General features: G+C 39.2%; 1 protein-coding gene across 1 annotated transcript in view; it reads right to left on the reverse strand.

The window, feature by feature from the left end:
• ROCK2 (Rho associated coiled-coil containing protein kinase 2) overlaps positions 1-23,674 on the reverse strand; it is a 96,041-nt gene that overhangs the window by 60,508 nt on the left and 11,859 nt on the right. The window contains exon 2 of the mRNA XM_058178606.1: positions 19,848-20,039. Coding sequence (XP_058034589.1) covers positions 19,848-20,039 — 192 coding nt within the window. The remainder of the gene's footprint in view (positions 1-19,847; positions 20,040-23,674) is intronic.

Consider the following 23,674-nt stretch of genomic DNA (forward strand, 5'->3'; position numbering starts at 1 on the left):
CCAGGTGTCAAGCCAGATATGCCTTTATAAGTGAAAACCATCATGGTGAATTATATCCAGAAACCAAGTGGTGACTAATGTAGAGCACTGAAATACAGGTGTAACATGCTCTTGGCAGGTTATGCCTGCCAAGAATCAGACTGTTGTTTTTTATACTAGTTGCAGTTTTCAAAAACATTCTTCAAATTTCAGAAACCTTTACAGTAGATTAAATTACAGTAGAAATCATGACCAACCTTTAACAGCAATACCATGGTGTAAAAGGAGTATTTCTTATTTGCAGTAACTAAATAAATACCATATTACAGATTTGGGAACCGATAAAACAGGAAAGCCTGTCTTTGCTTTTCATCTATGAAAAAAATTATGAAGATTGAACTGACCAGCCACCCAATGCTTTATTTTCCAAACCATCCACAACAATTAATTAAACTGGAGCTGATTTTATAACTGTGCATCTGTTTCCTTAGTACCAAGATCATTATTCCATTTTTGTTAGATTTACTTGTGGAGGGGACTAACAAATTGCTTTATATGTTATATATTTTTCAAAACTGAACTATGTTTCTCTTGAAGTACCACAAAGCATATGTTCAGGTTATAATAAGCAACAAGAATGCATTTAGAAATTATTATGGAACCTTCTTCACTAGTGCATAAATCACTATTTAAATTGAACAGAACAGAACAATAGAGCTGGAAGGGAGCTTCTATTACAATCTCCTGCTCAGGCAGAAAATGCTATACCTATTCAGACAAATGGTTATCCAATCTCTTCTTTAAAACTTCCAGTATTGGAGCATTCACAACTTCTGTAGGTAAGTCATTCCACTGATTAATTGTTCTAACTGTCAGGAAATTTCTCCTTAGTTCTAGGTTGCTTCTCTCCTTGATTAGTATCCATCCATTACTTCTTGAAATCAAAATTAAAATTAGATTTAAATAGTTAAATTTTGAAGGCCAGAAAATCAGATATATCCCACTATAACTAGAGAACTATGTTGTGGTCAAAGCAATGATATAGCAGGGAAATCAGGAAAAAAAAGTGTCCTTATTTAAGAGATCTGGGCAGTATTTTGTTCCCCGAACACAATACATGGTGTCTTCAAAGTTATAAATGGATTGAGGTCTGGGACTGAGGTATCTTGCAGATCATTTTCTCCTCTGTGTCTATCATCATATGATCTATTCATCATTTAAGGCCCTGTTCCAAATTCCTCAGATGTCAGAGACTTGATGGGCAGCAACAACTACGGCTTTTCCATAGGAAACACCCTATGGAATAACATTTGTCATAGCCTGACAGAGACAACGCTGTTTCTGTTTCCAGCTGTGATCTATCATTTGGCTGGGTTTTTTTGTATTTGGTGTGGGATGGAGTTTTGGGTTTTGTTTTGTTTTTCAGGGGATGTTAAGTATTCAAAACCTTTTAAAATAATAACGGGATGAATGATGAAACATTAAAAATGATGCTAACATAACTCCATCATTAGCAAGAAGCAGGAAACGGTTCCATTTAGAATTGTATATAATACAATGTATGTCATTTTATAATTGCAGTCCACTTCTTTGCATGTTAATCAGGAAGGTTCTGGGTGGTTCATATTGTTCAAAAGGCACTCTGCAAAGTGCCTTTGAACAAATTGACTGAAATTGCCTACTGCTCCTCCCTGAAGCAGACACATCCTTTCCCAGAGGCAGCATGGCTACCTCAACGGCTTTTCCAGGTTGTTTGCACATGTGTACAGATGCACAGGCAGTGCTTTCTGCCAGGACAAAATGAAGCAGCCTTATAGGAACACATATATGCAAATGAACTCTTGAAGTAACCATGCCTAGCAACCTGAAATGTGGCTGCCTCAAAAAAAGAAACACAGCACGCTCACCAACATACTTAGCATAGCGACCTTGCAAATATTTAAAAAAGCTTAATAAGACTTCCCCCCCCTCCATTTTTATTTCCAGGTTTGATTTCCTATCTTCCTCTGGGCCATACAATCATACTCAGATACTATTGTACAACCGCCTTAAAAGAAAGAAGTGTTCATTCCTCCTTGCTTAAATCCTATTCAAATGGATATCTGGAAGAATTTATGTGGTAAAAATGAATATATTACTCAGAATAATGTTTATAATAATGATGCACCTTTTAAGCAATGGTTGAAAAGTTAACTTTTCCATCAGTGTTGTAACTGCTAAATGAGTTAGTTAAATGAGGCAAGTGCTAAATGAGGACTGCCTGTTACTTTAAGTAGATATCTTAACAATAAAAATTAAACAAAATGTGCTTCTTACTTACCGCTATTTTTTTCAGCAGAGAATGTATGACCAACAAGTTAAATTTAAACCTAAGTCCCTCCTGGAAAAGAATTGATCAATCAGTATTAGCTATATAGTTGTGGCTTAAGAATTTCTAAGATTGCTATATTCCCTCGACACCCCAAGCGGTAGAAGAGGAAGTAAAGAAGACTCGAAACCATAATCATATACATCTTTTTCACATGTTTACATGACGCTTAGTACCCATGTTACATATAAAATGGGACTGCACAACTCGTAGTATGGAAAGCAGCCATACTCTCCCATTAAAAATAATCAAGGACCACAAAGGAATAGCTGGCATGCCCATTACCCATTCAGCAACACTGTGGCAACAGCGATGGAGCTACCAGTTTTGGCAGCTATGAAAAACTAGGTGGTGGCCGCAGATCTTTTCCAGTAGCATGATATTTGGTGACAATCAATTGTTGAGTTTTCAAAAAATGCTGGTGAACCACACAATGCTGTTTGGCAGGCTACATGCCTATATGTTGTGTAGGCATGTTATTATGTATTTAAAATTACTGCCAAAACTTAGAAAGCAACGATTTTAGGATTATGGCTCCTTCTGTGCTATGGTTCTGAACCCCGATGAATGAAGGGCATGGGGGAGAGAGTATACACTGCAACAGACCATCAATACTGAAGATAACTACCGTATATACTCGAGTATAAGCCGAGTTTTTCAGCACATTTTTTGTGCTGAAAAACGTCCCCTCGGCTTATACTCGGGTCTATACGGCTTATACTCGAGTTTTTTTTTTAAGCCCTCGCTTATACTCGAGTATATACGGCTTATACTCGAGGTTTTTTCTTTTTCACATTTTACGGACTGAAGCCCTGCCGGTGCAGTGAGAGGCGGGCGGGGAGCCGCCAGCCTTCTCAGCTGAGGGAGGAGGGTTTCAACCGGTAGGTGCCTCATTTCCCACCCTCGGCTTATACTCGAGTCCCCAGTTTACCCCAGTTTTTGGGGTAAAATTGGGGACCTCGGCTTATACTCGGATCGGCTTATATTCGAGTATATACGGTAATCCAGGAAATGACATATTCTCTGTCTAGGCCTCATAGATAGAAAACACTTCACGTAGAAAATATGTTATTAAAGTGATTTCACTGTTGACTTCCTCTTATCCCTTTTTGCAGTAGTTTGAAGTCTGCCAAAACTAAAAATAGCTTTATCTAACAAAACACATCCACAGGGTCAGCACAATTATATGCACAAGAATGTCCTTAGTCCTCTCAGCCAAGGTATCTTTTTTTTTTTTGTCCCCACAATATCTGAACTAGACTGTTCTGTTTATTTACAGTATGCTGCTGGAATCCCCTGTGTTTTGGGAGAGAAACCTTACTAGGTTTAGCCACAGTGCAAAAATATTTGCTGCGATTTAACAGCCCCAAGTGAGGGCCTACTCTAAATATTAAGTGTTTCCAGAAAAATCCCCAGGACATAAGAAATGTTCACTAGGAACAAAAATCTGCAACCATCCTTTTCTGTGGCTCAACGTAAATTTTGGAAATGACTAAACCAGTAATAAATTGACTGAAAGTTTATGGTGGAAAGACTATCAGGCATTTCAACTTCAGATTTAAAAATGATAAAGAGTTAAGCTACTTGCCATCTTAGTAGATTCAGGGCCATCTATAATTTTGATTTGTAGCCTAATTAACCTTATGTTATACTTACATTATACTGAGATAGAGATACACTGACCCAAGCACACACCCTTGTGTGAAGGATATCTGTTTCAACGTCCATACTTGTAATATACAAAAAATATTAAATTAGGGTAGGAACTTCTTGAAAGCTGCAGTCTAAAACTGGAGAATATTTCACATTAGAAAATGTTAGCTTAAACAGTCACTAAAAATCATTAATGTATTTAATATTTAAATGTATGTTGAATATATACTTATTTAGCCTCCCATCCGTGAATCTGGGGGTGGGGTGAGAGGAACCATACCTACAAATAATAAAAATCCTAAAATACTCAAACATAAATATATAAGAGATGAAACATTAAAAAACCCAATTAGTGAGAAAACAGTTATCACACCACCACTTTGGTGTCTCTTCATGGGATCCCCAGAGTTCCAGAAGGCAAGTGGGGATGGGGACAATTTCACCTCAGAAATGAATAAACCAGACAGTTTTGCAAGAATGTAATCCATAGTTGGCTGGCAAAACTCCCACCTGTTGCAGAATTACATAAAAGTAGAATCTCAACCTATAGGCAACTGAAATAACTCAACCTACATTCAACCATGAGTTCCATAAATCTCTTTACCAATAACTGTGCTTGGGGGGGAGGGGGGGCTGATGGAAGTTGTTCAGAGCTATGTTGGTTCTCAAATTGCTAATCAGGACATTGTTATCTTCAAGGCAGTAAGAAGTCAGTCATTCTTTATAATTTTCTTTCTGTAACTAATTGCCAAGAACAGAAAACATTTTAACAAAGGTATCCATTTTTTCTTCTGAGATTCTTCTTGCTATCATTAAAAAAAAGTGGCACAGGGAAGTTGCACAAATGTGTGCAAATATATTCAGACGCTATGTGCATGGATTTGTTTTGATCCGTTTCATTATCCCCGAACATTGAAATTAAACCTCAAACCAAAGAATAATATTTTCTGTGCATTGAGAAATACTGGATACAAACATATTACCCCAATAAAAAATGCTAGTGATAATTTTAATGTAACTATATATTTAAGTAGAAATAACTCTTCAGATTTTAGGTGTCTTCATTTCTCACATCCCACAGTCCATCTGCTGTCTTTCTTCTTTTCACAGTCAAGAAGCGTATGACAAATTTTCTGTCTATGCTGCAGAAGTCACAAAGTCTTAATTAGCTAATGTAATTTGTTCCAAGAAGCAAGTAACTATTTACAGATTATCTGACTGTTTTTAATACTTTGAACGGTTTATTGAAGAACTGTATGGAGAATTATATTTTGTTTTGAAAGATGAAATATTTTTCTCCCATTTACTACATTTCTCAAGAAGCCACATCTTACTCAGTAAGGATGGTTTTGCAGATCTGTATTCACTCTTCTTCAGTAAAATATGGGACATAACTTATACCTAAAAAGTAGTTATGTTAATCAAAGGTAGAATATGCTATAATTGTCTGATTACCCTACTAAGATTCAGAATTCTCTCTTTAGGGATATATACAAAATCTATCACAGATTTCTTACAAAGTCTTATTTGTTAGTTCTGACTGTCATGGCATTGAAAGTTGTAAAACGTGCAGTCCATGGCATCTCTTGTTCTTTTTTCCAAGCTTCTATTCTAAATAGCATATATCCGGGAAAATTCTAAATACGTTAAGAAATATGCAAGCAAGAGAAATCCACAATGTGTCCTATACAAACATACTATCTTGCTCTTTTCCAAAACAGAACTGCAAAACGATGCCAACAATAATCTGCTGATATATCTCTGGATTCCTGTAATGGAAAATCAAGAAGTCAACAACTCAAGTTATAGACATGATGTGGGGTGCAAATCTGACTCAACTTAGCATGAATCTGCAAGAAACCATACTGAGTCTTCTATGATTCTGACAGAAGAGTCAATAGGAATCAAGATTATAAGGTAAACAGCATATCCTCTCCCACTCTCTCCCTCTCTTCCCCGCCCCCCCCCCCCCTGCCTCTCTCTCATTAGGTTCAGCCACCTTCTCTTCTCATGTAGACTGTGCATGGGGCAACCAGGGTGGAGCTTCTCTCTTCCTTTCTGAAGAAAGAAAAAAAATCTTTGTATCTGTTTCACTCTGTCACAAAGCCAGGAATTTTTTTTAAAAAAAATGAAGGAAAGTGAGAGAAAGCAAAGAGGGCAAGACCCTCTTTTCCCCTGACCCTAGCAAGGACAAACAACTAACAAAGAGATAAGTGTGACAAGGGAGTTATGTGGGACAGCTGATGGAAGAGTATGCTCTGGGTAGAACAATTGGTGGCAATGGTGAGAAAATGCAGATGGATGGGGGCATAAAGGAAGAAGCAGCCACGAGCAAGAATGAAAAACTCTTCCTCTCCAAATGTGAAAAGGCTTCCTTGCACAAGAACAATTCTATTTACAGCTGCAACTTATCAAACAGAGGCTGTTCGCACTTGCCTCCAAAATACCTTTCTTGACCTTTGGCTGCGCAGGACAAGTCTGGCCAAGGACAGGTCCTCCCTGCCCAACCTATGGGAACATTTTCAGTAATGCCTCCAAAATTCAGCAAGAAATACAACGGCTTTAGAAGCAATACCCAAGGGGCCTTGGGAAGATCTTTTCTGAGAAATTAATCCATGGTCCTCCTTCATCTGGAAATACCATTAGTTGTACTTAAGTTTTAAATTTAGCATCAAGGTTTTTAAAATCAATTGAAGCCTATTCCCAATTCCATAATAGGAGGAGGACATCAGGAAAGAACAGAATTTTAGCTCATTGATTTGTACCCAGTGTTTATTTCAGTTTAGAAGAAATGTTGTTTCATAACTTTGTGGCCTTTCATTACTGTAATTTTTAAAGATAAAAATTTAGGAACAATGTTATACAGTATACACTTTGGTTATATCCAACATTTGAAAAGGAAAACTATATTTGATTGATTTGTTCATATATTAACAAAACTGCATATATTTTGTTCCTGGTTTCTCAGATCTAGCTAGAAAACAAGCCACCGAAATTAAGCAAAATGCATTTTTCAGTGCTTAAGCTTCACTATAAAAATATGGATGACAAGCAGTATATAGAGAATGTTACACATGTAGATACACACAAATGATCAGCTCACTTGCAAATCACACACACAAATATGCCAATGTGTAAGTTTTGTTTTATTTCATTATGTTTCACTAGACTATGCTTCCAATGGCCAAAGTGATGCCATATTTTGGATAGCCACTCCCTTTGCATGAGTTAATTCTAATTACAATGCTGGTGATAAAAGAAATTATGGATACTATTTGAAAAAAAACCAGGCTCCTGGATTATTTTAAATCTTTCCAAAAATCACTATTTTCTCATTTCACAGAAATTCACGAATTGCCTTGATCATCAGTTATAAATATTCATGTGCTTATCAAAGGGATAGGTAGTGTCACAATCTGACAAATAAAAGACCTAGAGGCTACAGATGGCTAATAAGTTTTGGGATTCCCCAACTTTGATCTAGATTCCTCCACATTCTGTATCCTTACAGAGAGGGAAAATTCTGCTAAGTGTACAGGTAGTCTTTGACTTACAACCACAACTGAGCACAAAATTTATCTTGCTAAGTGAGACATTTATTAAGTGAATTTTGGCCCATTTTATGATTTTTCTTGCCACAGTTGTTAAGTGAATCACTGCAGTTAAGTTAGTAACACAGTTGTTAAGTGATTCTGGCTTTCCCATTGACTTTGTGTTAGAAATTTATATATAGCACCACAGAGCAAACAAAGAGTATAGTAACCATGTGCTTTACTGCTCAATTGTTATAACTGTAACAGGAAACAGGAAACTCTACTTTGAGCAAAAGAGCATAGAGTATATACCATAGATCCAAACCTGTAAATACTGGCTGAATACTGAATTCTATTGTACTTGTTGCATAGAAATACATTCCAACAATGAATTCCAACACTTTTTTTTAATTAGAAGGTTGCAAAAAGTATTACATGATCCCAGGACACTGCAACCATTATAAAACTGAACTAGTTGCCAAGTAGCCAAAGTTTGATCATGTGACCATGGAGATGCTGCAATGGTTGTGTGAAAAATGGTCCTATATGATTTTTTTCAGTGCTGTTGTAACTTCGAACAATCACTAAATGAACTGTTGTAAGTTGAGGACTGCCTGCATTTACTATCACTTTACAATTTCATCTGGCAGTAGCAGAAAATAAAATAAAATTCCTCCTGCTAATAGTTCTTACATACCTATTTCCTACCACCTCTCCTATTACTTTTAATGAAAGTGACAAACTGAGAAATAATTGTTTAGAATTATAAATCAGAACCCTACAGCAATTCATTTAAAACCTATGGAAATATCAGTTTCACATACATTCAACCATCCTGAACTGGGAAAAATGGCTTTAGCAACTGACAGTCAGGAAGGAATAGGTCTTTCCTTGCAGATTTAAAGCTGAGTTTACTACTATATATAAAATTAGCATACTCATCATTTGCTAAAAATATAAGCACGAGTATTCTGCAGCATATCTTAGTGATTAAAAAGTCACATCTTATTTTGGCAGTATATACTTAATCCAAAGTATATTTGTAATCAACTATTTTAAGTCATATAACCTTAGTAGAAATCATTCTCCTGATCCGTAAATAGGATTTCTAGGAATAAGTAATTAAACTGACTCATAACCTGAACCTATAACCTGAATCTTTCTTTGAAAGCACATATCTATATTAATCACGGAGTCATGATACAAGAATTTGATTTTTATCATCCAAAACTCAGAACATTTTCTTTCAAAAACATCTGCCTCACCTATCTTCAGTCATCAAAATGTGTAAGATAACTGTATTATCAATTTACCATTGGGGTTGCTTTGCTGATTTTAAGCAAGTTGTTTTAACTCATACAGGTCGTTTGTGAGCTTATACACTGAAAACTTTATACTGTCTAGCTAGCTAAATCCCTTAAGAGGAAACTTGGGACTTTCATGCCTTCAGAAGAAGCTTTTTTGCCCTCAGTCCTCTGCACCACTGCAAAGAACACTCTGTATTATGTTGCTACAATCTAGCACTTTGCTTATGTTCCCAGCCTTTCCAAAGCATTCTTCTGAGCCTGAATTTGAAGCCATGCACAGTCCTAGTAAGTGATCCAGTTTTCCTTCCTCTGAGGAAAGAATATTGTTCAAAGAGATGGAAGCTAATGGCTGCCTAAGATGCATATCTATCTATTTATCTCTCTCTTCTATCTATCTATCTATCTATCTATCTATCTATCTATCTATCTATCTATCTATCTATCTATCATTTATCTATCCATCCATCCATTTATTCATCCATCCACCCATCAATCATCTATCTATCCACCATCCATCAATTTATATATGAAGACCCTAATGAAATTTGTAGCTCCCCTTGTACCTTCGGAACAGAATTATTCACTAACATAAAAAAGAATAAATTATATTGATTTTATAAATATTCCTACTACAAAGGGATAATATATTTTATGATTAGAATGTTTGTGTGCTACTTATGATTACTGCTTTTATAGTTTCACTGGCTTTCCTCTTTTTTTTAAAAATGAGGCTTTTTATTAACTAAGAACAAAAAGTCATTATTAAAAATAGGAAAAAAGATCTATATTTACATAAATCAGTAAAGTGAAGCCATAATTCATTAATTTTGATAAACTCATACTAGATGATTTGAATTACTGAGTAGGCTGAAAAGAGAAAGTCACCTTTGAGTTGTGCTTGATTCTTGGTGACTTCATCAATATGCCCATGTAACTGTCATGTTTTTTCTGCTATTCAGTTCAGTCTACAATTGTGGGATTTCTTGGTGGTCTCCTATCCAAGTTCTAAGCAAGTACAACTCTGTTGTCTAGTCCTGTTAAAGGCCCATTACCACAGCACTATAAAACTTGATCTACTGGCATAGGAAATAGGGAGAAGACTTAGCAAGGCACATTCCTGCCCTACGCCCAATAGATACCCAATCTGTTTTTAAAAGCCAGGAATACAACTCTAAAATAGCAGGATTCATACAATTAATGTTACAGTATTTCTTCACACATTTCCAATTGCTTGGATCCTAAGAAGAGAATACCCATTGAATGAGTTTTCTTGTGCTCACCTCTTCACTACAGCTTCCTACTATACTATCACCAAAAAAACCCACTACCACTCAAGACTTATTGGACATTGGAAGTGGCAGTAGAAGAGGTTTTTGCAGGTGGCAGAAAAACAGCAAACTACAAAACTTAAGAAAACTCCTGCTGGATTAGTCACTGCAGACCAATGACCAGAATATGTCTTTAAGAAGCCCACCAACCCAGTATATGATGTCGTCTTCTCCTGTTCAAAGGCAATCTGCTACTGATCTGCAGGTGACATGCAGTCACAAAGATGACTTTATATAAACAGATGTGCTCTCTACCTCATTATAGGAAAATCCTGAGATACAAACCTCTGCTTGCTTAGGGATAACTTAAACTGCAAGACTCAGAACAGATTCTCATGCAGCATTCTCAAATATTTTTTTTAAATGTTTCAATGTCTCTAGATTTGCATTTCAGGTTTAACGTATGCAGGATTTCACACAAAGACCTGGCAATGAATATATGGAATTTCTTTCAAAATATAACCAGTTTGTTTAAAGTAGATTTGTATGTGTATGTGTGTCTAGAAGAGGTCTCTTGACTTTCCTGCAACTAATCTCTGAAAGTATTTCTCAACTGAAGATTTTCTGTGAGAAGAGGCTACGTGGCAGCTATTGTTTGCATTTGTTCGTGTTTTATTTGCACAACAAATACAGTACTGTAATATTACTTTTATGTATTCACACCTCACCCGTCTGTACATAGTGTATGTAAAACTTAAAGACAGAATATAAAATATTATGAGAAAGCAAAATTAAAGTAAAATATTGTATAAAGTATCATATTCTACATAATAGAACAGATCTAAGTAATTTATTACCTACTTGGATGGTGATAAAAGAAATAGAATTGATTATTGATAATTAAATGTGGATTCCTGCTTTAAATATTCTGGAAAGTAACTTAAATTAAAATACTGTTTGATGGTGGCATCAGAAGAGCTTTAGGACTTTACTTAGTAAGGCATTTAGCTGTTCATCTCTAACACATTTTCCAAATTTCTCAAGCAATTAGAACAACAATCCAAAAGAAGAACTTGTTCTGAAGTCTGCATACCCTATTCTTGGGATAAAATGTAGCTTTTATCAGTAATCTGATCCCTAACAGAACACTTCAAAAATATCTTGATTCAATTCCCTTCTGTCTAAAGTTTAAAATACCTAAAAACTTTCAGGAATGGAATCTGCCTTAAACAAAGAGCTAAATACTATTAAATAACCCATGTTTTTCAAACTCATAAAATTGTAGACATTCCTATGCCCACCCCCAGTACCACCACCACCCATTCTATATAGTGGGAAATACAGTTGAAGTTCTTAGCCTTCATTAATAGATGTAATGGAAAATATTTTTTGCATTAGATACCAAAGTTAACTCATAGTCCCAATTCCAGAAAGGAAGTTTGTCATTCCAATATTTTTAACACAAGCTGATCATTTTTAGAGCAAACAATTCCTTTCTTCTTAAACAGAAATATTTGTGGCTGGAAAGATGAACTATTTATATCACAGCAAGTCTCCAAAAACCTATACCTAATTCTAACAACTTTTCTCAAAATTAAGCCTCATTGTTTTCATTTACCTTAAGGATATAGCTTATGAAATTGTGATTACAGTACATTTCTCGATTACACACATAGATGCACATGCACACTGAAAGCTAGATAGTGCCTTTTAGTCAATGTTGACTCCTGGAGACTGCTTAGCTAGTTCCTAAAGTTTTCTTGGCAACCTTTTCTGAAGTGTTTGCTCTTGCTTCCTAGGGCTGAGAGAGAAGATAGGCCCAAGCTCACCCAGTTGGCTTTTCACCTAAGGTAGGATTAAAAGTCACGGTGTCCCAGTTTCTAATCTGCTGCCTAAAGTGCTACACCACCTTTTTTTGGCACACAATCACAGGATTTAGCAATCTGTTTGTAGCCATGAGCGACATCTTTTAAAGAGCTCCAAGATAGTTTAAAAAAGTCGCCACAAAGGACAGAGCCACCTTTTTCTGTGCTCTGAAAAATAAGATAAAAACAGGATGGGACAACTTGCCACAGCCAATTCGCCATGGACATCTTACCATGGCTCCACATCCATTTGCACCGCTCAGGTGCCTTGATGACACAGTTAAACCTCCATATGGCCCTGAGGTGGTTTTCAGCAGGTTCTGACCAATTCTGGAGAACCAGTAGCGGAAATTTTGAGTAGTTCAGAGAACTGGTAGAAAAAATTCTGACTGACCCCTCCCCCATCTATTCTCTGCCTCCCGAGTCCCAGCTGATCGGGAAGAAATGGGGATTTTGCAGTAACCTTCCCCTGGATTGGGGAGGGAATGGAGATTTTACAGTATCCTTCCCCTGCCACGCCCACCAAGCCACACCCACCAAGCCACACCCACAAAACCGGTAGTAAAAACATTTGAAACCCACCACTGATGTGGCCTCAATGACTCGCTAAAAGAATGCAAATGACCAGCTGTTTGCAAGGAGTATAGGTCCTTCCATTCCTCACCATCCAGTCAGAGCTGAAAAAGCTTCTTGAATGAGAAGCAAAACATCTTCAAAGAAAAAAACAAGAAAGCCCAGTTGCCTCTTGAAAAAAGGCACCTTTGGGTCAACCATGACCTGGATGACTGAAAATCTCCATGGACATTTACATTTTTTTGGTTCAATCACTAAGATGTGTCCAACTCTTTGCGACCCCATGTACCACAGCATGCCAGCCCCCACCGGTCCTCCACTGTCTCCCACAGCTTGCCCAAAATGTTCATTGCTTCAATAACATTGTCTAAGCATCTCATCCTCTGCCATCCCCTTCACCTTTTGTCTTCAATCTTTCCCAGGGTGTTTTACAATAAGTCTTCTCTTCTCATTAGTTGGCCATTAAGTATTTAAGCTTCAGCTTCAGTATCTGTCCTTCCAAAGAACAGTCAGGGTTTATTTCTTTTAGGATTGACTGATTTGATCTCCTTGCAGTCTAAAGGACTCTTTAAGAGTCTTCTCGAACACCACAATTCAAAAGCATTAATTCTTTGGCCCTCAGTCTTCCCTATGGTCAAACTCTCACAGCTTCTGGACTTCCAACTTTAGCATTCCAATCCCCTATGATGAAACTATTCACAGAAGCTATTGCCAATAGCCTTAAGTGCTACATACACTGTAGTCAGTTTGCAGATAAGTCTATTGCAACATACTACAGCATTTATTTGACACGCTCAAATTGAAAAGAGGTAACATAAAATGTGTCTTGTTTTTCAAATGCCTTTCTGTGGTATCCACTCAGCAAAACTGCACCACTCTGAATTTTTGTTATTGTTATCAATAACAAAGTACTTTTCCAATTCTACAGCCTAAGTACTATAACTTGATTTTAACCTTCCAGTTTATTTATCCCAACTAAATGCTAATAGTTGCACTTTGAGAGTACCAATATTATCACAATTTCATAATATTTTATTGATCTTTAGATCAAAAGATGTATTTAAAGTGTGTTAGACTCTCCAATTAATGTATCTGAAAGAATGGACCTCAGATTTTTCAAAATTTGGAAGTATAAAAATTGAGCCATATCATATGGTCATGGGATCATTTAGTACATGCCAGGCTAGTATATTAATGTATATATGCAGATTATGGAAAACCTTTCAATGTGAAATATGTTAAAATAATGTTGAATTATATGCCAAAGATTTGGAATTTGGCTGTTTATCGGATATTATGGTTGGATTGGGGGAGGGCGGGAGGAAATGGGACAAATACATTTAACTGAAAATCTACTTTCTTAAGCTTCAAATCTAAAGTTTAAAATGTTTTTAAGTACTTTGATATGCTTGCTAATTAATTGCATATTTTAAAAATCCCCAAACTGATATCACCTTTGTTTGAACTGCTATAAACTTTCAGTAATCAACTACCAATATTTGGTTGACTTAAGTTCTGGGAGAGCGGTTTTCAAGGGGAAAGCAAACTACAAGTGGTTTATTTTTGTGTTTTCCTGCCGTAAGACTCAGGAACAAGCAGAAGGGAGAAAACTAAAAAAAGTCACATCCTGAAGCAGAATGAACAAATAAGGCTTTCTGGTTCTCTCAGACTTTCTCACATCACAACTGGAAGTAGTCCAACAGTTTACACATAAATTTAAAGTCAATATTCTTCTTATCCAACTCGGAATGAAATAAGCATAATATATCATGATAAAGAATCAATGTCCTGTATTTAACTTAAAAGGAGTATTAATTATTTACTTAAAAGTTCAAGGGCTACGTCAAGATGTTTTCTGCACATTAAAAAAATATTTGGTAGTGCAAAGTCAAACACATGATTCAATCACAGATAATTTCTGCATGATTTCTGCAATCACAATACCGTATATACTCGAGTATAAGCCGACCCGAATATAAGCCGAGGTACCTAATTTTACCACAAAAACTGGGAAAAACTATTGACTCGAGTATAAGCCGAGGGTGGGAAATGAGGCAGCTACTGGTCAATGTAAAAAATAAAGATAGAGCCAAGTAAAATAACATGAATATTTATTTGAACGAAAAACAATAAAAGTGCAAAAGGGGGAAGGAGGATTCCCAGCTTTAGAAAATTTAGAACTACGCCGCCTTTGGTATGACCTGAGCATAGCTCATAAAATTATCTGCTACAATGTACTTCCTATCAATGACTACTTCAGCTTCAACCACAACAATACACGAGAACACAATAGATTCAAACTTAAAGTGAACCTCCAATCTAGATTGCAGAAAATGTGACTTCAGTAACAGAGTTGTTAATGCCTGAATGTGCTACCTGACTCTGTGGTCTCTTCCCAAAATCCCCAAAGCCTTAACCAAAGACTATCTAGTATTGACCTCACCCCATTCCTAAGAGGTCTGTAAGGGGCGTGCATAAGAGCACCAGCGTGCCTACCGTCCCTGTCCTAATGTTCCCTTTAGTTGTATTCCTTTTATGTATTCAATTCATGCTTATATTTATATAATTATTTAATATGTATTTGACAAAATAAAATGAATAGAATAGAATAGAATAGAATAGAATAGAATAGAATAGAATAGAATAGAATAGAATAGAATAGAATTTTTATTGGCCAAGTGTGATTGGACACACAAGGAATGAATGAATGAATGAATGAGTGAGTGAATAGAATAGAATAGAATAGAATAGAATAGAATAGAATAGAATAGAATTTTTATTGGCCAAGTGTGATTGGACACACAAGGATCTACCACTTCTTTGGATGCCCTTCCCAAATTGAACACTGCAAGCATGAAAATGAGTCCTCCTTTAGCTTCCAAGGGACCAGGGTGCCTCTGAAGGTCAGTGCTCTAAGTACTAAGAACCCAGCACAAATCTAAGCCTGTATGCACACCAACAGTGAAAATACCCTGCACAGTGTCTCTTGGAAGAGAAGGTTAATTTTCATAGACGTTGGGGTGGCTCTTTTTTTTTTTTTTTTGGCAGGGCAATAAGGGTCTCTAATATCATTAAACCCACTTTAGAAGTCTCTCTGTGTGTGTGTGTGTGTGAGAGAGAGAGAGAGAGAGAGAGAGGGAGGCTCCGGCTGAGCAAAGCGGCGGCGGGGAGGCCGCGGGGGAAACGCGGGAAGTAGTCGGAGATCTGCTTGATGGGGCGGATGGGACCTGGGCAGACGTCGATGGCCATGTGCTCCTGGATGCTGATGGGCGGCTTGTCGCCTTTGCGGTGGCTCATGCAGGTGGCGCCCGGGGAAGGAGGCGGCTGCGGGGGCTGCTGCGGGAGCCGCTGGTGCTGCTGGTGCTGTTGGTGCTGCTGCCGCCGTTGCTGCCGCCAGGAGCCCGGAGAGGCCGCCGCCAGCCCGGCCCTGCCGCGCCGAGCGCCCCGGCCACGCTGCTGGCTGCTGGAGGAGGGCGGAGGGAGGGACGGGAGGCGAGCAGCGGCGGCGGGCGGCGGACGGCGGACGGCAACGGGTGGGCGGTGGAGGGTGATGTCACCGGCTCTGCCCAGCCCTGCCCAGGCGAGGCCAGCAAAGGGCGGGCGAAGGGCGACCGAGGCGGGGCTCGCAGCCCAGCTGAGCCGCTACGGAGGGAGGAGGCGGGGCCGGCTAGGCCCGGAAGGCAAAAGCAGGAGGCGTTCGTCCACGGGATAGACTGCTGGGATCCACCGGGATAGACTGCTGCTGGAGCTGGAGGCTCAAGGAAAGGGAAGGGAGAGGGGTGGTGGAGCTCAAGGTTCTTTAGCCCTAGACACCTGCCCGCTAGAGAAGGGAGGAGATCGGGCCGCCAGTCTCCGGGAAGGTAGACGGGCCGGATTCTTACCGGGATAGACTGCTGCTGGAGCTGGAGGCTCAAGGAAGGGAAGGGAGGTGGCTGAGGACGGGCTCGTTTAAGGCTCTTCCAAAGCAGCCCTGCTGAACCGCTACGGAGGGAGGGAGAGCGGGCCGGCTAGGCTCCAGGAAGGCAAATGGGAGGCGTTCGTCACGGGATAGACTGCTGCTGGAGCTGGAGGCTCGAAGGAAGGGAAGGGAGGGTGGCTGAGGACGGGCTCGTTTAAGGCTCTTCCAAAGCAGCCCTGCTAAACCGCCACGGAAGGGAGGGAGAGCGGGCCGCAGTAACTGAGAAAAGCCTGGCGAGGCGGCTGGGCTACCTTCTGGCCTCGCGAGTCGGCCGTCCGTCCGTCCGTCACTTCTCGGCTCGGCAGCCGGTTTTGAAAAAGGTTCCGTCGCTGGGTTTCGGGACTTTTGTTTTTAAAAACACCACCTTCCTTTCTCCCTAGTTGGGCGTTTTCCCAGTTCCTGTTTTTTTTCCGCCCTTGCCTGTTGAGTTTTACCTGACAAGTTTCTTGCGCTTCCCCTCGACCTCCCCTCCCTCCCTCCGTCCCTTTCCCCTTCCCCCCTCCCCTCCCCTCCCCTGTCTTGTTTGTAGCCCCAGCGTCCCCTTTCGGTTGTATTTAAATCCAGAGCTTGAAACCTCCTCAGTGGGAGGAGAGGAAGCGTCTTGATTTGGCAGCTGACCGCACTTGCACGGGCTGGGTAAGGAGAGCCCTAGGCGGCCTGCGGCGCCGGGGAGGAGAAAAGAAGAAGCAGCCAAGAAAAAGGGGTGGGGTGGGGTGGGGAAATGAATTTAGGAGGCGGCGTGTGTGTGTGTGTGTGTGTGTGTGTGTGTGTGTGTGTGTCTGCGCCCGTCCGCCCCGAGGAATGCCAGCTATTTCTTTGAAGGCGGTGTGTAGCCAGGCGCCTCCTTCCTTCGCTTGAAACCGGGAGGTTTCACTCTTCGCTCCCTGCGTGTGTATTTGTCAACAATTATAACTCTTGATTGGGGTCCCTTGCCTTGCCTCGCCTCTCCCTCGTGCCCTCTCTGTCAACGCTGTCAACAATTATAACTAACGCGGGTAATTGTGCGTGAGGGGTGTCTTGGCGTGTGTCCACATAGGAATAAGTACGCATGCGCGCGCACTAACGAGAGCTAGCTGCCTGCGGTAGAAAGGACTCGCTGCAAGAGGAAGGGCTGAACGGCTTGGCTCGAGTATAAGCCGAGGGGGCGCTTTTCAGCACAAAAAACGTGCTGAAAAACTCGGCTTATACTCGAGTATATACGGTACCCTTTTTTTAAAACAGCCAACCATGGAAATCATTGCTAGATGATAGGAGTACTAATTGTCATTACTTCTGTCATTTCACAAAGGAAGTCTGAGAATATTTTGCATTTGCCTATTGCACAAACTATGGAAGGATCAAATGTCAGCCATCTACCACTCTAAGTCACACTGCTAAAACTATCTTTGTTTAATTTTGCTTTAAAATAGACTTTCAGGGTTTGATTCCAACACAAAGATTACCTTTAAAAACAAATACCAAATTATTTTTTTTAATTAAGTTACTAATAGCACGTTGCTAATAAAGCAAATTAAAACAGATTTTCTTACCAGTCATATTTTTTTTAAAAAAGAGGAGGGTAGGATTGCCATGTGAATAGTTATTAATAAGCTTTTGTTTCCATATGACTCAATAAATAGAATATTTGTTTGCTTTATGTTCTATTTTATTGAAGAAGACAGGTCAATTAGGGCAGGTCATTATCAAACTATATTCTTGGATCAGCAATATAATTATCTTCTGGTGCAATGCTAAGTAATTGAATTCCAACTTTCATCTGATTATATCTTCATTATGTTCAAGTGGTAAAACTTTTCCTAATTCTACCAATAAAGAAGGGGGGGGGAATAGAGAAAGAAAGAAAGGAAGGAAGGAAGGAAGGAAGGAAGGAAGGAAGGAAGGAAGGAAGCAGGCAGGCAGGCAGGCAGGCATCTTGACTACCCTTATTCCAAATATAGTATTTTAGACTTTGTTACCTTTAGAGATATTTCACTTCCAGAGCAGCTGCATCTATAAGGTTTGTTTTTAACCTTAAGTGCCCTTAGAGAATACAAAATAAATTGTGTTTCATATATGAATAGAACTGAGTAACTGAAACACTTGGGGAAAGAGCACTTGTCATTCTGCTATTCTGATGCAGACAGGCAGAAAATAAAAACTTTAAAAAGGTATCTTGCTTTCTATGGCAAATTATCGCGTTACAAGAAGCAAATATCTTTATGCAACTGAATAAACTGTTCATTCCAAAGTTGAAAAATGCAGCCATACCTGCGTTTGACTGCGACTGCTTTAATTCTAGGCTGTATTTGGGACAAAAGCTTTCCTTCAGACCAAACATACAAGTTTTCTGCATACAACTAACTGCACAATATGCAGGCTTCACACAGCAACTTTGTTTTTAGCAGAAATTCATAAAGAATATCCATGCAGCATCCCTAGCCCAGCCTCACTCTGGTAGTAACTCCTATCTCTTTAATTCTGGCAGTGTGTCTTGCTGGAAAGAATGGCAAAACCATTGTGAGGCTTAAGCCAACAACTGTTTCACTCATCACTGCTGTTTGTCCATGCTGCCATTTGGATGCTATGGAATGTGAATAGCACTTTGCTTAATCAGCTGATATAAAGCAAAGTCCCTCAGTTATCTGGTAGCAAAGGGAGTCTGACACAAACCACCTGGAGAACAGAGAGAAAAATCCAGTGTTGGACAAATTCATACTTTTTCCTTGAAAATAAAACAAAATATGATAGCATTCTGAATACACCTCTGAAGTTGGCCTCCAAAATCTTGGGTAGCTTTGGACCAGGAAGTGAATGGGGACAAGATATCGCATTCAGCCCTTTCCATTCCTGCCCTCCATGCATTCATTCATTTGGACGTTTGGAAAAAAAAAGTGTTCTTGCATTGAAATTCATGTATAGATCTCTGCAAAATCTGGATCACATGGAACATTATATTGTAAACTACTGTAAACTAATGTAAACATTATTGCTTATTTTCAGACTTCAGGCAAAATGTACTAATCAAGTAGATAAGGGCAGCTCTTCCTATCCCAAACCCTCCACACGTGAAGCTAAACACCTTGGGAAGGATATACACCATGAGAACATTAGGTTTCTCTTTTCCTCTCAATAGGGACAGGTAGCAAAAAAGGCACTTTATTTATTTTATTTAGGAACGCAAGCCAAAATAATCAAGAAAATGGTAAAAGAATGCCTATCTACTCTAGATGAATTCAAATCATCAGGACCAGATGTATTATACCCCAAAATTCTGAAGGAAATGGCAGACATGATCTCAGAACCCCTGGGGAACTACCAGATAATAGGAAAAGGGCTGATGTAGTCAGGGGTGGGTTTCACTTACCTTTGCTACCAGTTCACAACAGGAGTGCGTGCATGTGCGCGTTTGCTTTGCTTGCATGTGGCACTTCTGCGCATGCGCAGAGCGTCCGTGATGATGTCCAGACGGGTGGGCGGAGCCTCCCACCACTGTTACTACTGGTTCGCAAGATCTGGACCGAACCGGTAGCAACCCACCACTGGATGTAGTTCCCATCTTCAAAAAAAAAAGGGGGGGGGAATGGATCCAGAAAACATAGACCTATCAAACTGACATCAATACTTAGGAAGATTCTGGAAAAGATAATCAAGCAACAAATCTGCAAACATATACAGGCAAAGAACGTCATAACTGGAAGCCAACATGCGTTTGTCAAAAACAGATCATGCCAGACAAATCTTATTGCATTATCTGACAAAGTGACAAAATCGGTGAACTGGAGGAACACTATGGATATAATTTACTTGGATTTCAGTATGGCATTTGATAAAATAGACCATAACCTAGTACTTGATAAGATAGAAAAGTATGGGTTAGACAGCATCACCACCAGATGGATTCGTAAGTGTCTGACCAATCACATTCAACATGTAGTCCTTAACGGAATGGCCTCTACATGGAGGGAAGTATTCAGTGAGGTACATCAAAGCTCTGTCTTAGGCCAGTACTCTTCAATATTTTCATCAATGATTTAGACAAGGGGATAGAAGGGGAACTCATCAAATTTGCAGGCAACATCAAGCTGGCAGAAATAGCTAACATTCCAGAAGATAGGCTCAAGATACAGAAGGATCTTGACAGACTTAAACACTGGGCCCTATCTAACAAAATGAAATCCAATGGTAAGAAAAGCAAGATTCTACATTTAGGCAATAAAAAACAAATGCAGGTATAGAATAGGTGGCACCTGGCTGAATAGTAGTTAGCGAGTGGATCTTGGAATTCTAGTGGATAATCACTTAAATATAAGCAGCAGTGTGGTGCATCTGCAGGAAAAATAAACAGTCCAAGGCTGCATTAACAGAGGGGTAGACTCAAGATCACATGAAGTGTTAATACCATTTTATAATGCCTTGGTAAGATCACACCAGGAATATTGCATCCACAAGTTGTTACCAAAATGTACAGGTAAAAAGATGTTGAGATTCTAGAAAGAATGAAAAAAAGCAACAAAAATGATATGGCAACTGGAAATTAAAGCATATGAAGAATGATTGAGGAATTGGATATCTCTAGTTTAATGAAAAGAAGGACTAGGGGTGACATGATGTCAGTGTTCCAATATCTAAGGGGCTGCCACAAAGAAGAGGGGATCAACCTATTTTCCAAAGCATAAGAAGGCAGGGCAAGAAGCAATACATAGAAACTAATCAGGGAGATAACCAACCTAGAACTAAGGAGAAATTTCCTGACAGTTAGAACAGTTAATCAGTGGAACAACTTGCCTCCAGAAGTTGTGGGTGCGCCTATACTAGAAGTTTTTAAGAAGAAATTGGACAACCATTTGTCTGAAAAGGTATATGATTTTCTACTTGAGCAGGGGATTGGACTAGAAGATCTCCAAGGTCCCTTCCAACTCATTATTCTGTTTATTCTAGAAACCCTTCTTTCTCATGAGGCAATGAGACATTCTGCACCTAAAAACAGAGCACAAAGTGTGTGGCTAATTCCTATTGGTATGTTCTTCTATTAATGGATACTGACTTAACCACAGCAGGTGAACACATTGCAGCCTAAGTTTTTAAAAACTTTTAACAAGAGGAAACAGAAGCAACAGGTTTTTTTAGGGCATTTTGATTCTGAATTATAGAACAAGTTATATTTTTATTCTAATCTGACTATACTAAGACTACTGATTTATCCACTTTAGCAGACTCTCAATATTCCAATAGCCTTAAAGGTTTGACACAGTTAGACCTATTCAGATGAGAGAAACAAGGAATGCCAAAGTTGCAGACAAAGGTAAAAAGTGGAAAAATATTCCAGAACGTGGCACTACCAAATCTTTCCCATACTGGTGGTAAGAAAACTAGATGGAAATCATCAGATATCAAGCACAATTAAAATGAGATTTTCCTATTAATTCAGCAATAAGTAGCACCAAGCTAACCTTGGTTGTTCTCAAATGCTTGGTTAAGGTTTAGTCTGGTTAGTCAGGTTTAGTCAGGTCTACCGTGTTTCCCCGAAAACAAGTGCTTGGCCTTATTGCCAAGCGCTCAAAAGCCTGATTGGGCTTATTATCAGGGGATGTCTTATTTTGGGGAAAACAGGGTAGTGGAGAGACAACCAGGAAATCCCAGGGTTCTAGGTCAGACTGAGAAATCAAAACAGAGCCTGAAGAAAGCAATGTCAAAGCATATCAATAAAGTTGCAAAGAAAACTACATGGAACTATCCAAGAAATAATCAGGAGCCAAGCTCAGCTTGAAGTAAATTTTACCTTCATCATCATGGGAACAGTATTCATCAAGTACAATTAAAAGCTAATCCCTATTGCTTTAAAAGCATTAACCACTGTATAATAAATAAGGCACTATTAGCTCTACTTTATATACATCATAAACTATGATTTACTAAGTACTACATTCAGATCATAAGCTAAGCCAAAAGTGAATGTCATATTAGGAAATAGTGTGATGTGTACATCAGTCCATTGTATCTTATTGCCCATGCTTTTATGCATTGGTTGCTATAGGACGAGATTAAAAGATAGGGATTTCATTCAGAATTGCCCGCTGGTGAAGCCTTAACAAATATCACACTGTGGTCATTATTCCCTTTTACATTTGTAAACACTATGAATTACTAATAACTGTAGTCTACTAAGACCACTGGGAATATGAAATATACCACATTCTATCACTACTTAATACTTGGCATGTTCTTTGTCTGAGGTTCCAAGATTAATATGTTTATTTTTCTTCTGTCAGTGATCCAAAGCCCTAATGGAGAAAAAGATGGGATTCTTATCCCCAAAGCAAGTTACCCTTCATTATCTCAAACATAAAGCATTGATATATCCACATTTCCAAGGAAATTTTAAAAAATATAATAGAAAGCCACTGTTTCTTCAAAATCTGCACTGTTTTGTTCAATTGAGTTTTCCAAAATTCTCAACATGATATACATGGAACTTTAAATAAACACAGATCTATACATATCCCGTTAGAAACACTTCCACTTCTCTCGGTTAAATTTTCCTTAGAAACACCTCCACCTCCCTTGACTAACTGAATATAGGATTGCAGTCAACGCTATGTTTCATTTGAACAAGGAACTAGCTTGTTGTGGTCTGCCAGCAGCCTGCGGAGCTGGCAGCGGAGTTGGACAGTGAGGAGGCTGGAGAGGACAATGGGTCAGTCCTGGAGTCGGAGAAGGCCCAGACGAGGGCTCTGCATCAGAGGCAGAGATGGGGCCAGGGCCATCAGGGAGTGAGGTACGGACTCCAGAGCCTCCAGAGGCTGACAGTAGTGAGGCAGAGGAACAGGAGGAGCCTGTTCCTAGTGCACGCATGCAAAGAGCTGCCAGAAGACAAGAGCAGCTAAAACAAAAGGGACAACTCAGGAGTAAGGCCAGATGATTGGCCCCTCCCATAAGGCTTAAAAGACCAACAATAGCTCAAGGGGTTCTTGCCAAGAAAAGCCTTTGGCAGGGTGGCAAAGAAGGCAAAGGTTTGTGATAAGGCCGAAGGATTTTTTCTGAAGGACTTTGTTTTGGAATTAATTTGGACTATGCTGAGAATGAAGTAATTCTGGGCTGTTCTAATAAAATATGTTTGTTTAGGACGGATTGTATCTGGTAATAACTACTTGGGCCTAGGTCACAACATAGCTGTCTGATTTTTTTAAAAAA

Source organism: Ahaetulla prasina, chromosome 1 (genome assembly GCF_028640845.1).
Source record: "Ahaetulla prasina isolate Xishuangbanna chromosome 1, ASM2864084v1, whole genome shotgun sequence".
Lineage (NCBI taxonomy): Eukaryota > Metazoa > Chordata > Lepidosauria > Squamata > Colubridae > Ahaetulla > Ahaetulla prasina.